Source organism: Strix uralensis, chromosome 4 (genome assembly GCF_047716275.1).
Source record: "Strix uralensis isolate ZFMK-TIS-50842 chromosome 4, bStrUra1, whole genome shotgun sequence".
In the NCBI taxonomy this organism is placed as follows: domain Eukaryota; kingdom Metazoa; phylum Chordata; class Aves; order Strigiformes; family Strigidae; genus Strix; species Strix uralensis.
Window position 1 is genome coordinate 1,863,710 of NC_133975.1, and position 15,625 is coordinate 1,879,334.

The window sequence follows — 15,625 nt, forward strand, 5'->3', positions numbered from 1 at the left end:
GTTTCACAGTGGTGAAGGTGAGCTTCCCTTCGTTTGAAGCCAGTTGCCTCAGTTTAATTACATCTGCCTTAATTTGAATGCACTGAGCAATAGAAACTGCTTCCTATTCATCTTCTCTCCCACGACCTCATAACTTCATAGATCTTACGACTGCGCGCAGCAGTACCGCGCATGTTGGCAGAGAGGATTAGAATTGCAGATGTCTTTTCAGAAAAGGGTTTTTTATTAATTGCCATTCAACAGTGGCAGGTATGAAGTCCTAAATTTGGGCAGAGATAATTACCTGCACAAAACAAAGCCAATGACTCCACAGTAGCTCTTTGAAAAGGGACCCGGTGACCACAGTACATCAAACTGAAGAACAGTCAGGGCTCTGCTGTTACTAAGAAAGCGAGTGTCACACGAGTACGCCTGAACAAAGTCCTGAAACAACCCTTCTACACCATTTCACCGGTGACTGACTGCTCTGCCCCAGCTTAAAAACCACAACTAGCACCAAAAAAAAAAAAAAAACCAAACCCCATCAACTGGAAGGACTTCAGAATAGGAAAGTAAAAATAGTGAGATGCCTAGAAAGCACAACCCTCTAGGATGGACTGGGGCTACCTGTCTTACAGAGGTGAACATTCCTCCAACCTCCAACCTGTAGAAGACTGCTGCAAAACCAAGAAGGAATAATCTCTCTTTTGTGTCTGACAGGTCAAAAAGCAATAGACCTAAAAAAGACTTTTCAACCACATCCCCTGAGTTTCCTAGAGAAGGAAGGACAGTGGTACCTGGGGGAGGGTTAACATCAGGTTAGATAAAATCCATCAGGAATGACACAGATGGAGAACTTGTTTAAGAGAAAAGAGATGGACTAGGTAATTTCCTGAGGTTGCCACCAGCACTGTGACTCTGTGATCCTTTCCCCTTCACACCTCAAGTCGGGTTTTCCAACCATCCTAATGTATAATCTATCTTTGACCTGTTAATTTCCAGTGGAACCTTTACAGATGGAGCAGCCAGACTGGTACGTGGTTTCCAAACCCAGCAGCACCATCCATTTATAGGCATGAGAACAGGGCACCACTGCTCACTTCCTAATGAGGATAACATTTGAGCAGTACAAGATATGAAAATGTTGTAGATGTATAACACCAAAACAAACCCCAAAGCAACAAGATTTTCCTTGGAAGCCATGTAAGAAATTGCCACAGTGAAGCTATATAGTTTAAAAAAAAAAAAAAAGCAAATGCAAAAAGTGGTTTAAAAAATGTTATGGATTAAATATCATCCAAATTAAGAAGATGCCTTTTTTGAAAGTGTACCCCATGAATTTCCAATTAACTTTTTAATCCATATATAGATGGTTAATCAGTGACCCAGCATCTCTTGAAAGCAACCCAGAGTTGCCTAGTGCAGAAATTGCTTGCAGAGGAGCTCCTCTGCTGATGGACATCAAGTTCCCAGTTGGGTGCCAGCCCTTCGCAGGGCACCAAAGCAGGACAGAAGGCTTAGTCTTACAGTCCTGAGCAGGTTTTAAGTTGACTTGGGGCCACCTGAAAACCACCATGACAGTATAGCGGGAGGACAGCAGCTGGGCTGCACATGACGGGGGAAGATCATCCAGCTCATATTTAGCATGTGCACTCTTAAAACAATGAACGCTGGTATTTCTGCAAGCGTGATATTATACAAAATACCCCAAAGCTAGAAGCACACGAGCGAAAATACACACTAGAGATGCAACAGGGAGGGCATTTATTTTATTGCTGGTTGCACGTATATTCAAAGACCAGCGCTATTGAGAAAAAGACCAACATCAAATAGAGAATGAATAGCTGGAACAAAATACACTCTCACCACTGGACCCACGGATGATTCCCTGGGGAAACCCTTACAAAGAGGGCTCGGTATTTCTCAAATAAGCTTCTGTGTATATTTTTCCCATGTGCAGTTTTATAGATCACATAGTAATGGAAATCAAGAGAGATCCTGAGGGTACAGAGATGGACTTCACAGTGCGCCACCAACAAAGTAGCTGTTTGTAGAATGGGAAACAGCAACAAGCCTTTGCAAACAAACAATGTGGAATTCTTGGCTAGAAACAATGGCTTTCAAAAAAAAAAAAAGACAATTTCTTTCATGGTATTTCCAATGGCCTCATCCTGGATGAATCCTGGCCATGGAAAAAGCAGTTGTAATAATATGGGTGCTTCTGGTGTCAGGACACCCCCCCCGAAGGTGATCCCAAGAGCACGCGTCCGTTTGTGGGATGGAGCCCGGTGTGTGTGAAGCTTAGACGCTTGCTAGGAAATGCCAGAAGTAGCTTTAAATGAATAAACAAACATATGAAAAGCAGCAGTCAGCACACTGAAGTTAAGAGTTCTTCCTTCTTTTCCAGAAAACTTGCTTTTCTGAAATACATTTTCCCCCCTTATTTGTAATTTCATCTTTTCTAATGCTCGTTGAATGGTCTCCCATGCTTCTGAACTCCCAGAAAGGTCCTTCTCAACCAGTCAGACTCCACCCAGCCAGAAAGCCTTGCCATGCTGGTCCCTGGAGACGCTCCACAGCTTTTTGAGTGCCACAAAACTCAGTCCCCCTCACTCAGTGACTGTTCTGGGAGGTTGCTTTTGGTTTTCAAATCAAGGCCACACCTTGTTGCTGCAGCACGGAATGGCACAGTCTCCCCTGTCTCATGCAGGAAAATGAGGAAGGTTCTCTGACACAGATTAAGTCATTGCTGTGCTTTTTTATGTGCCCCAAATTGTATTTATACAATGAATACCTGTATTTTAAGGCACAGCAGCCAGGCTTAAACTGCAAGCCCAACTTGCCCTTACATGTAGGAACACCTCCGACCTGTAGGTCCTCCTTCTCCCCAGAAGCCTGCCCACTTTCCTTCCCATGGCTTATCCATATTCTGATCCTACAAATGGCTTTTTCCATATACTACTAAACACAGTTTTCCAAGAAACAGGCAAATTCCACCTTTCACTCATCTTTCTTGCAAAGCCCATTCCTAGCTGGAACCATTTTACTTTCTCCATTCCCAGCTCTAACCATTTTACCTTCTAGTTAAGCCAACCAAACCTGGAGATGCCACTGGAAAAGAATCAAGCTGTGTGTTTGCTTACACAGTCTTTCCGTATTTAGTGAAATTAGTAGTTACTTTTCACTACTGTTCCTGCTTACACCTGAGTATCTTACAATACTCTGATGTTCACTTGTTTTTTAAATATTAACATTCCACTCGCCAACATTGGGCCAGCACCTCATGACTGCAGAATCAAATCTTTGCTGATTTGTCTCAGACACAACAGTACCTGAAATGAGAATTCAATGTCAGATGAGGCACTAGAATATATGCTGCTACAGCAGACACACTTCTGGCTGTAGAGCTTATTTGCTTAAGAAATTGGTATAAGGTATACCAGGAAAAGCATATGTTTCCTAATGCAGAACAGGCTTAGCTTTAAGCTTTCTTGTGCTTTTAACTGTTTCAGTTTGCCCAAATAATTTTCAAACTTCACATGACTAACCTATTGCTACAGGAAGAACGAAGATACGTGTATTTTTATTATTATTTTTTTTTTTTAGATAGAGGAGAGATGCTCTAGAGAAATGGAGCAAAGGCGACATTCACATGGTTTCAGAGAATCTCAGAGTGGTTGAGGTTGGGTCACCTGGCCCAAGCCCCCTGCTCAAGCAGGGCCACCTACAGCGAGTTGCTCAAGACCATGTCTAGACGGCGTTCTCTTACCTTCAGTTTTTGAGCTTCTCCTCTAACTTTCAGCAGCTCTGTGATGGAGTCCACGAAGCCCTGGTAATGGAAGTTGCACATTTTCTCAATCTCACGATCATGGTTTCTGATTCGTGCTTCCAGCTTCTCCATGAAACGACCGTGTTCTTCTCCATCATAGACAGACCTAAAAAGAAGATGCCAACGTTGGTCAAGATTCTGATATCTGTTACTGTTGTTACTTACAAGAAATATCCAAAATACAAGATTTAAAAAAAAACCCAACCCTTCTGTGATAAAGAGATAGTTCTGCTTTTTATTTGCATACACCGGGCACCAAACTCAGGTCTGAAAACCTCTCCATTCCAGCCCTTGTTTTCCTTCTTCCACCTGTCAAACACCAGCTTGATGTTCCCTCAGAGACTACAACATGGTCAACCCAGCACTGAATCATCCAAAGCAAAGTCTTCATGTTCTGTCTTTGAGCTCAGCCATCTCTGATCACTATCTGCTGTTGTATGCTGCAACACTGTGGACAATTTTCCGGACATTCTTTGGGCTTCAAGAGTAAAAGCTACAATGGAAAAGTATCCTTTCTAGAGCTGCCAAAATCCATTTCCCTTCCCACCCCCAATTTTGCCAGTGCAGTCAGCCCTGTTGCTGAAAGGCCAACGCTGCTGAAAACTAGCCAAACTGATGGGGACACCTCAATCCAAGGGACAGCGTACACTGTGCAAGTTGCAGGGAACAGAGAATTTTTGGTACAACCAAACAAAAACACTAGTGTTAAATTTAAGGTGGAAGTTAAAAAAAAAAAATCTATCCTTTCTATTTTCTTAAATTCCACCCAACCGGCAAGAGAAGCTTGAATTGCCACGTGAAAACACTTTTTGTTCTGTCCATTACCAACACTCAAAATCTGGTAATGATGATTATTCCCAACCCTTTTGTAAAGTAGCCTAGAAGGCGACACAGAAAGAGCCACTGTGCAGAAGCAATAGATCACGACTGCAAAATAAGCAAATCTTATTCTAGAAAGCAGAGGGATTTTGTCACACCCTGAAATGGTATGGGGTTTTCAGGGGGTTGTTTTCTTGGGTTTTTTTATAGTAAACATTTTCTACAGTGTGTGGAAATCCCACCCTTAGACTTGTTGTTGTGAAGTTTTGAGGAGTTTTGTGAAGTATTTTGAGGAGCAGTGCTAACTCCTAAACCTGAATTCTCTCCCAGGCTGAAAAAATTCCGTACGCAGTGAGCTTTATGGAATCTGAGCTTGTACCGTGTCAGAAAGTAAGGGTAAACTAATTATGCACTGGACTCTATACAGCAATTAGAGAATAAAAGATGGGGAATGACAGAGCTGTAACAAGCTGTAAGAATTTAAAAAAAAAAAATTACTAATTGCAGCAGTGACAAGCAACACTTCAGAAAGAACTACAAGGAGATGAATCCAACTGGACAAGTTAAATCCTTCTGCCTGCAGAAAGTGATGTGATCCCTCCGTGTGATCTGTGCTGACAAGTCACGTCAGAGAATCCCACCTCTGCAATCCACAAATGTCTCAATAACAAAATCCTAAAACAGGAATAAAGCTGGAGGAAAACTATTTATTTATCATTCTTTAAAACCTGCCTTAGCAATTTCAATTATACAATTTCAGTAAACCATTCTCAATGGCAAAACAAAAATGCCAAATCTTTATAAACCTATTTAAAACTTAATGTGAAATAACACAGTCACCAAGAAGTCTTCAAAGGTGACCGTATTGCCTTCTTCATGCCAAGGTAGAAGCTGGCTGGTGCTAAAGGTGAAAAAGAGATATAACTTCCTCAAATTATATGAATGCCACCACTAGCATGATGCTAGTGTTTTTTTCTTAGCGTTTAGCAGAGTTTTGCTGGTGAAATACAAAAGTTGGAGACAGAGTGCCATCTAGTGCTGCACAGCCTCTCTGCAGGGTCTCATGAAAACGAGGCACCTCCGCTCTAACGAGCTCTTAATTCAATGATAACTCACACGCGATAAGCAAATAAAGCTAGACAAGTTGTGTTTTCATTCCAGTATAAATTTTTTAAAAAAAACCTCAACAGTAATTATGGGTGCCAAATAAACGTGCTTGCAGTCAAAGGAAAATACGTTCGGCATTTATAGAGGATCTACTAAAGGGAAAAAAAAACCCTCAATTATTTACAAACTCTAGGCCATCAGACCTTTATGTCTTAGGTTAGTCATCTTGGAGATGGCTAACCTAAGACAAAAAGGTCTGATGACTAAAACCCTTTTATTATTATTTTTTTTTTAGTCAAACACTAGCATTAAAAAAAAGTTGGTGACAGGCAGCAAAGAAAACCCAGCATCTTAGGGCTCAGCTCTAAACTTATATTTAAACAAACTCTGTAACTTCCCTTCTGAGGTCTCCTATTCATCCACAACCCCTCCTCCAATGCACAACCAGCATCCTTCACTTCCATCCTCTCCCTAACACACAAGCAAATGAGCAATAGCCAAGCAAGTCCCAGAGAAACCTCAACATACTCCAAAGTTACAGGATGTTAAGATCGTGCTCTGGATTGAACATCACCATATAAGCAGACTACAGGGACTATGCAGTGACTCTTCACTCAAAATAAACAACATAGGGACTCAGTTTGATCGCAAGAAGAACAAATCTCTCCCCTGCAATCATGTCAAAATACCCCTTAAGTCCCAAACTCTACCATCATCATCTTCGGTTCCCTGGCTCTGGTAGAGGTCCAAGTTCTTCAAGGTGTTTCTTCAGCTGCCTGAGCTACAGCATCACTCTTGGAAAACCATCCTTGTGATACCATGTCCTTGACATATGTGGACTGTTATCAAAGCAACTGCCAGCTGTCTCAAGACCAACTCTGGTTCTCACCCGATGCACTCAACCGAGCACCTTCATTACATATTTCTTCGTTTTCAGGATTACCACATCTGGGGCGTTATACATCCCACTCTCTCCTACTAAACCTTCAGGACACCCACTGCCTTGGCTCCGGATCTACAGGTCTCTCCAGCTGCTCCTCTTTACCTCATTTCTTCTGCCTATACACTCTGCTTCTAGAAACAGGGACAGGGAAGGCATTTACCCCTGTGCTCAGCACTGGTGAGGCCGCCCCTCAATCCCTGGGTTCAGTTTTGGGCCCTTCACTCCAAAAAGGCCATTGAATGACTCGAGCGTGTCCAGAGAAGGGCAACGGAGCTGGTGCAGGGTCTGGAGCACAGGTGTGATGGGGAGCGGCTGAGGGAACTGGGGGGGTTTAGTGTGGAGAAGAGGAGGCTGAGGGGAGACCTCATGGCCCTCTGCAACTGCCTGAAAGGAGGGTGCAGAGAGGGGGGATGAGTCTCTTGAGCCAAGGAACCAGCGGCAGGACAGGAGGGAATGGCCTCAAGCTGCGCCAGGGCAGGGTCAGACTGGCTCTTCGGAAGGATTTCTTTGCAGAAGGGGTTGTTGGGCGTTGGAATGGGCTGCCCAGGGCAGGGGGGGAGTCCCCATCCCTGGAGGGGTTGAAGAGTCGGGTTGCCCCAGCGCTGAGGGATCTGGTGGAGTTGAGAATGGTCAGGGTGAGGTTAATGGTTGGACTGGAGGATCTTCAAGGTCCTTTCCAACCTCGATGATTCTGGGATTCTGTGAAACATCTGTCCTAGTTCAAACGCTAATTATAGTCTGATCTAGATCTTCAGTTAACTGTCCTGAAGTGCCTAGTAATTCAGAAGACATTAAAAGGTGATGCATGCTAAAATTTCTATAGAAAGAAAAAAATCTGACATGTATGCCCACTAATAATCACAACAGCACACAATGTAAAAATTAAGTAAAGAAAAGAAAAAGAAAAATTAGATTTGCTTTGGCCTGTTCCTTCCCTTGGTTGTAAAAAACAAAGCATTGTGACAATGCTATAGAAAATGATCCTTGAGGCTGCTTTTTTTTTTTCTTTGCTATAAAAAATTGCTAGTCAGATAGCTTTAGTTATAAGCCTCTCCCACAAAAAGCCTTTTGATTGAAAAAGTCTGAGGAAGAGAGGTCTGTCCCACATGCACTTATCTTATAACTCTGGAGCAGGCTGTAATTCTCCAGTTGAAGACTATGCTCAGTGACAGATCTGTCTGGTTTACATTTTTAAAGTACACTGACTAAACAAAACCATTTAAGATGACTTTAAAAAGTTCTTGGATTGTACTGTTAAATTTCACAATTTCTGCGTTCATTAAAAAAAATCCACTTCATTTTTTTTTCAAAAGGTCAACTGGAAAAATCTTTCCAGGAAAGCTATAACAGGCAAGCGCATCAGGAGTTCCCATCTGCAGCCTTGCGTTATTGCAGAGTTTAGCCCCGAAAATAGGGGGAAACCAAACCCAGCCCACACCAAGCGGCCAAGCCATTAACAATGGGGATGCTGCAGACATGGCACAGCCGGACGCTCAGGTGCCTTTTCGATTTTCCGAGCAGTGGCTCATGCAGAAGCACGATGTGTTGAGGGCAAACCCTCCCCACCCTCACCCTGTCCCCACATCCCAGAGCTTCACTCGACTCTGCCTGTACTCAATCCTCACTGGATACTCTACTGCATTCTCAATCACTTCATCACCCACAAGAGCAAAAATTGGGGAAAAAGCAGAGGTTTGGGGATTACAGCCCAAGAGAAGATGGAAAGAGACAACAAGCTCAGCTAGAAACCTCTTCAACACGTGGTCAGAGGCAGGACATCTTGGGTCCTGCCACCAAGCACCAACACAACCTATGTTCTCTCCAGCCGCGCTTTAGACACTTCGTCTGGCTGTTCTCAGGCTGGCAGGTCCCAAACCAGACACCATATACATGCTGAAAAAATGCCAGAGGAGCTTAAAGTCATTGCACATGCATAAATTACTGCTAGAAAATATTTAGGAACTAGCTTTGCAGGTCCTTCCTATGTCTCACGCTCAACTGGCTACCAAGAGGGCTTCAGGCAGTCTCGGAGAAGGCCAAGCCACGAGGCTAACCCTGCAACTTCATTCCCAACGAGAGCTGCCTGCAGGATGGGGACTCAGAAATAACCTAAATAAATTCAGCTGAAAGTACAGAGGAGGGAAATCTCTGGGGGCAAAATGAAAGAGATCTGGAACAATGTGAGGAGGACATTCTGGGGACAGTGGAACAGAAGTGACTTGCTTTTGTTTTCAATTAATAAATGGAACAAATTCCTGAGTCTGTTGTGGACTTCAATTTTATTTTATTTTTTTTCCCCCTTTAAACTTCTGTAGTGGTTTTAATCCCTCAGAAACATTTTCTTCTCATTAAGATACATAAAAGCATTAGCAGTTTGTTTAATCTTATTCTAACTTTTGTAATAAACAAATTAACTACTGAGCAATGCAAAAAAAAAAAAAAAGAAAAAAATTCAGGAATGGTGCAACAGCTCCATGGAAAAAAGGTCAAAGAAAGTTTGCAGGACTAATACCTGTTTAATATCTAACTGTCAGTTCACAGCTTCAGGCCTTGAGCTTCACAAAGTTTGTCCGTGCACTGACACAGCAGTAGCAAGTTGTACTCCGAAGACACCCCGCTTACTCGTGTATTACACCTGAAATTATCTCAGGGGAAGAGCAAGTGTAGAATTTGCTTCTTGTTTTCATTCTGCTAATTAAACAGAATTTAAGTCTACTGTGTTCTGCTCTATCACACACATAAGTTTACATTTACATCACGAATACAGAGAAAAAAGCAATTTTTTTTCCTTTTTGAAGTAGTATAAAATATTTAATCATAAATATTTTTCATTCTTATACTTTAGAAAGCATTCCCACATGTACTTTTCCTACTTAAACCCACTTCTCTTGCACACACCACCATCATATTTTCAGTTTCCAACAGAAATCATTCCAATCACTAAAATACAGCAAAATATCAGCAATATCCCGTTACCACAAGATGCTGGAGTAGAAAACAAAGCCATTTCTGAAGAGCACCACTATGCTTTATGATTTGGCAGGATAACCCTGGTTTCATAGCTGGAAACACCTTGATTTCCGCACGGTCCTGGCCTGGCCCCAGTGGATATTCTCACAGCACTCCAGGAGGAACACCACACAGAAAATTACCATAAACCACATGCATACACTACTCAGAAACCATCCTAAAAACCATGTTACTTGTCAATGACTGGCCTCAGCCAGAAGGAGCTTTTCAACAGGGCTTCTACATGCATTTGTTCTGGGCCTGGTTTTCTTCAGCAGTTTTATTAGCAAATTGGAAAATATAATGCAAGCTGTATTTTCAAATATGTTGGTAACACCAAAGTGAAGAGAGTCACAAGTCTTCTGGAAAGCAGCAGCCAAACCTCGAGAAACTCGAAGTGTTTCCAGAAGTCAAGAACGATGAAGGTCATTAAAGGCAAGTGCATGGTAGTGGTCCAAGGAAAGGTCAAAATCTGTAGCGCAAGCACAACAGGATCAGAGGGGAGGCAGGACAGACCACGAACTTCCCACCTGCAATAGCACCTTATTTATTGGCCCATGAAGAGCCAAAGATTTAGATCTTAAGATTTAGATCTGAAGAGCCAAAGGGCTGGTGAGGACACAGGGAGCTCAGAGCCATGGAAGAAGTTCTCTGCTATGATAAAGAGGGAGGAAGGTGAGGAATTTAGCAGAGCTGTTACAGGAAAGATGAGAGATAAGAACTAGGGTGGATTTTGTGATGAAATGCAACTGAAGGTAGCCAAAGCCCTGGAAGAAAGCACACTGGGACACTGGAAACCCTCTTCATCAGAGTTTAAAAATAAGTTGAACAGATGTTTGTTCAGGGATGGAGAGAGGATTTGATGCTGCGTCGGGGGAGAACGGGCTGTGGGACTTCAGGCTCTCGGGCAGTACCACCAATCTGGGGTGGTAGAGCAGTTCAGCAACAGATAAAATACCTTCTGTTTGGTTGTTGGGGTTTTTTAATTTCTTTTTAAGCAGGGTCAAAAAATCAGAAACTTAGAGAACCTCAGCTCTTCTCCCTATTCCCCACTGAACTGCCAGAGAGCAGAGCGGAGCAGAGCACAGACAGGAGCACCAGTCCAACCTCACACCCTCCCGCATCCAACACAAGAGCCCTTTCGGCCTCACCAGAGGAGTACAGTATAAACTCTAGACTACTGACAGAATACAGCCAGGCAGGCTCAGAAAAAAGCCAAACTAAAACACAATTTATAATGCAGAGGCACCTGCCACAGCAGCACTCTGGAAGCCAGCACTGCAAGCCAGTATGTGGCTGTAATATCATGAAAACAGAAGAAAAAACATTGTGTGAAAGCAAAGTAGGGATATTAACATGCAAAACTCTTGTCTTTCAGAAAGTCTCTTTTATATTACAGCCTTTATCAGCACCACACCATACATAAGTTCTAGTCACACCTGAGCCCAGACATTGCATTTGCAGAGTAAAAGACTTGACCAGTCTCAACATCAGTGAAGTGATGAAAAACTTAAAAGACCGGAATACCAGGACAAGGCAACAGGCACAAACCACCCTACAAAGCCACAGTCAGACCATAAAGTCTACCTGAACCACCAAATTCCAGAAAGGGTCAACTTCTGTATTTCTGTATGTGTCTACAGACTGCAGGAGAGAGAAAAGAGGGGAAGGAGTGGTTCCGAAACTAGATACAAGACACCAATATTTTTGGTGCAAATTATCCCCTTCCTAAAAAACGTTTAATACCCTCTCTCACCGTTCAATGCAAAAGCTATGACATCAAGTTAAAAACCATGCACGTGGCCCCATCTTTTTCAGAGAGAACACAGAAGATTGCAGTTCAGCCACACCTCGCTCCCCACTCCCAAAGCACTGCGAGATGAAGCCCATCTCCATCTCAAGGGTGTTTGAGACAAGCACTTTCTACCAGACACCACTCTACTCTTGCTGTGAGATTCACCCTACCAGCAGCACAAGAAAGAGAAGAAAATGAACATTTGACAGTGAAGAAGAAAGCCACCCTCCCAAAGCATACACACATCAGATTACTGATAACAGAATATCATTTTTATAAATTTTATGGAATTAGTATTTTACCCATTACATCCATAAAAGCAGATTAGATTACCACAGAAAAATTTTAATGTCTATACTTGCTGTGTTATTGTCCAATAAATTTTTTCCCTACTAACAAAGTTCATTTTGTTGTCTTATGCATTGTTTAAACAAGCTGATTTTTTTTTTTTTTTGGTGCATTCTTGGCTTTAAGTCTTGGACGCTCCTTTCTGCTGTGAAGCAATGTTGTCATAACATCCAACAGAGGCACAACAAATCCTCGAGACACGCACAATATTAAAGGCGCTGCATTATAAAACCACACAAAGCTCATTCAAATCGACGGCAGCGTGATTGATAACTTCCACGCCCGAAGCGTGTGTACCAGCGCCTTCGCAAGAGGACTGGGGCAGCAACCCCAGCCCGCACGACACGCGGGCTTACCCGCTGCTCACGCGTGGTCTTCAAGGCCAAAGCAGCAGCTTCGCTACCTCCATCACCTCCACGGGCGGTCCGGAGTACGACAAACAGCACTTGGCACGGACGGCCCTGCCTGGCAGCGCGCGGTGCTCGGCAGTGCCAGCTTCCAGCTCCGTTCCTCTGGCAGGAGAGCGTGGTTCATTATCAAGGTCAATGCAAGGTCTCACTCGCAGGCAAAAGTTGAACGAGATGGCACAATTCAGCTCTTCACTGCCAGTTCATTGTGTCGAGAAGTTCCTGACTTCCAGCGGCAGACGGATTTGTGCTCTGCATGCAGCTTTGCCAGTGGAAAGCAGCTTTCTGCCAGCTCCTACTCCAGTCCCACTAACTTCTACCTCCCTGTCGCAGCCCTTATACCCCCTCCCACACCACCAGCACCCCAAAAAGAGGGAGGCTGCTTGGAAACATTTTTGTAACCTTGATCAATTTCACAGAATCCCAGAATCATCCAGGTTGGAAAAGCCCTTGAAGATCCTCCAGCCCAACCATTAACCTCACCCTGACCATTCTCAACTCCACCAGATCCCTCAGCGCTGGCTCAACCCGACTCTTCAACCCCTCCAGGGATGGGGACTCCCCCCCTGCCCTGGGCAGCCCATTCCAACGCCCAACAACCCCTTCTGCAAAGAAATCCTTCCTAAGAGCCAGTCTGACCCTGCCCTGGCGCAGCTTGAGGCCATTCCCTCTTGTCCTGGCGCTGGTTCCTTGGCTCAAGAGACTCATCCCCCCTCTCTGCACCCTCCTTTCAGGCAGTTGCAGAGGGCCATGAGGTCTCCCCTCAGCCTCCTCTTCTCCACACTAAACCCCCCCAGTTCCCTCAGCCGCTCCCCATCACACCTGTGCTCCAGACCCTGCACCAGCTCCGTTGCCCTTCTCTGGACACGCTCGAGTCATTCAATGGCCTTTTTGGAGTGAGGGGCCCAAAACTGAACCCACTCATTGAGGTGCGGCCAATTTAATCAAACCAGATTAGGAGTAATCACACAAGTGGCTCCAGGAGGAAACTTTCTGCAACAGGGACTTCTGGCAGAGACTTGCTGACCCAACAGCACAGCCCAAACTAGATATAGCTCGCTTTCATTTACAGCCTAAGAATTGCTTTCTAAAACTCACGTGCAGGTCTCAAATTAGAAAACACATAGGCTTCAGTTGCCTAAATATAGATGCCTAGCACCCTTTGAGACACCTGCCTAGGGCGTGTCAGCCTGGCACAGGAGCTGCAAAGGCCCACTGCTTTTTTAGAGAGGCAGCTGGAAGCCAGACAAGATAGATGCCGGCATTGCAAGCAGCATTGGGTACCTGCATTTCTGTGGCCAAGTCACTCCCCACGTGCATTAGCTCAGTTTAAGAATGAGAAGTTTTTTGTTTGGGTGACAAACCCACAGTTAAATAGTGCCAGAAAGCAGAGATTCTGAGGGAACTGAGGCAGCTGGTGGAAGAGCTCACCAAGCCACTTTCCAACATTTATCAGCAGTCCTGGCTAACTGAGGAGGTCCCAGGTGACTAGAAGTTAGGAAATGTGACACCCTCTGACCCACCTTCTACAAGAAGGGCCAGAAGGAGGATCTGGGGAACTACAGGCCTGTCAGCCAGACCTGGGTGCCAGGGAAGGTTATGGAGTAGATCATCCTGAGTGTCATCACACAGCACGTACAGGACAAGCAGGTGATCAGGCCCAGCCAGCATGGGTTTATGAACGGCAGGTCCTGCTTGGCTAACCTCATCTCCTTCTGTGACAAGGGAACCTGCTTAATGGACGAGGAAAAGGCTGTGGGTGTGGCCTACCTAGATTTTGCAAAGCCTCTGACACCATTTCCCACAGCATTCTCCTGGAGAAACTGGCTGCTCATGGCTTGGATAGACGCACTCTTTGCTGGGTAAAAAACTGCCTGGACAGCCGAGCCCAAAGTGTTCTGGTGAATGGAGATAAACCCACTTGGCAGCCCAGTGTTCCCCAGGGCTCGGTACTGGGGCCAGTTCTGTTTAATATCTTCATCAATGGTCTGGACAAGGGCATCGAGTGCACCCTCAGGAAATTCACAGACAACACCAAGTTGGACAAGAGTGTTGATGTGCTGGAGGGTAGGAAGGGTCTACAGAGGGATCTAGACAGGCTGGAGCAATGGGCTGAGGCCAACTGTATGAGGTTTAACAAGGCTTAGTGCCAGATCCTGCACTTGGGTCACAACAACCCCACGCAATGCTACAGGCTTGGGGCAGAGCGGCTGGAAAGCTGCCCAGTGGGAAAGGACCTGGGGGGGTTGGTCAACAGTTGGATGAATATGAGCTGGTGGTGTGCCCAGGTGGCCAAGAAAGCCAACGGCATCCTGGCTAGTGTCAGAAATAGTGTGGCCAACAGGACTAGGGAAGGGATTGTCCTCCTGTACTCAGCCCTGGTGAGGCTGCACCTCAAATACTGTGTTCAGTTTTGGGCCTCTCACGACAAGAAAGACCTTGTGGTGCTGGAGCGTGTCCAAAGAAGAACAACAAAGCTGGTGCAGGGTCTGGAGCACAGGTCTGATGAGGAGCGGCTGAGGGAACTGGGGGGGTTTAGCCTGGAGAAGAGGAGACTGAGGGGAGACCTGATCACTCTCTACAACTACCTGAAAGGAGGTTGGAGCGAGGTGGGGGTCAGTTTCTTCTCCCAAGGGACAAGTGATAGGACAAGAGGAAATGGCCCCAAGTCGTGCCAGGGAAGGTTTAGGTTGGATATTAGGAACAATTTCTTCCCCAAAAGGGTTGTGAAGCATTGGAACAGGCTGCCCAGGGCAGTGGTGGAGTCACCACCCCTGGAGGTATTTAAAAAACATGTAGATGTGGTGCCTGGGGACATGGTTTAGTGGTGGCCTTGGCAGCTTCGGGTTAATGGTTGGACTCGACGGTCTTAAAGGTCTTTTCCAACATAAATGATTCTATGAGTCTGTATATGCTCACAAATTGACTTGATGAATGTACTTGAAAAGGCCTCCCCAGAAGATAAAACTAGGAAAGGAAGAATACATTTATTGCATTTCACTTTACTCTTGCAGTTCTCCAATGTTTCATTTCTCCAGGCAGACACTCCACCACATCCCCAGGACCTACGCACTCAAGCTAAGACTTAATAGTGATGCAGAAGAGTCTCAAAGCAATGATGAATTTTCAATTAAGCTTCACAAAAGCTTCGTCAGAAAGGCATTTTACAGACTGTATTTCAGTTGAGGAGGGAAGTGAAGTGACTTTAAGGCAAGACAACAGGTCAAGGACCAGCTCTAGGAAGAGAATCCAGACCCAGAAACTCAGGGCATATCTGCTGGGGTTTAGGAGCTCAATAAATAACATGCATTTGCTATAAAAACCAGAATAAGCTGAGCCTAGCCCTGCTGAGCCAGACCCACTCAACAGGAGCAGCATTCTGGACTCCC

General features: G+C 44.8%; 1 protein-coding gene across 6 annotated transcripts in view; it reads right to left on the reverse strand.

Moving 5' to 3' along the window:
- The window catches only part of EXOC6B (exocyst complex component 6B), a 353,544-nt gene that overhangs the window by 294,361 nt on the left and 43,558 nt on the right, over window positions 1-15,625 (reverse strand). For all 6 annotated transcript variants that reach the window (XM_074865395.1, XM_074865396.1, XM_074865391.1 and 3 more), the window contains exon 2: window positions 3,749-3,914. In XM_074865395.1, coding sequence (XP_074721496.1) covers window positions 3,749-3,914 — 166 coding nt within the window. The remainder of the gene's footprint in view (window positions 1-3,748; window positions 3,915-15,625) is intronic.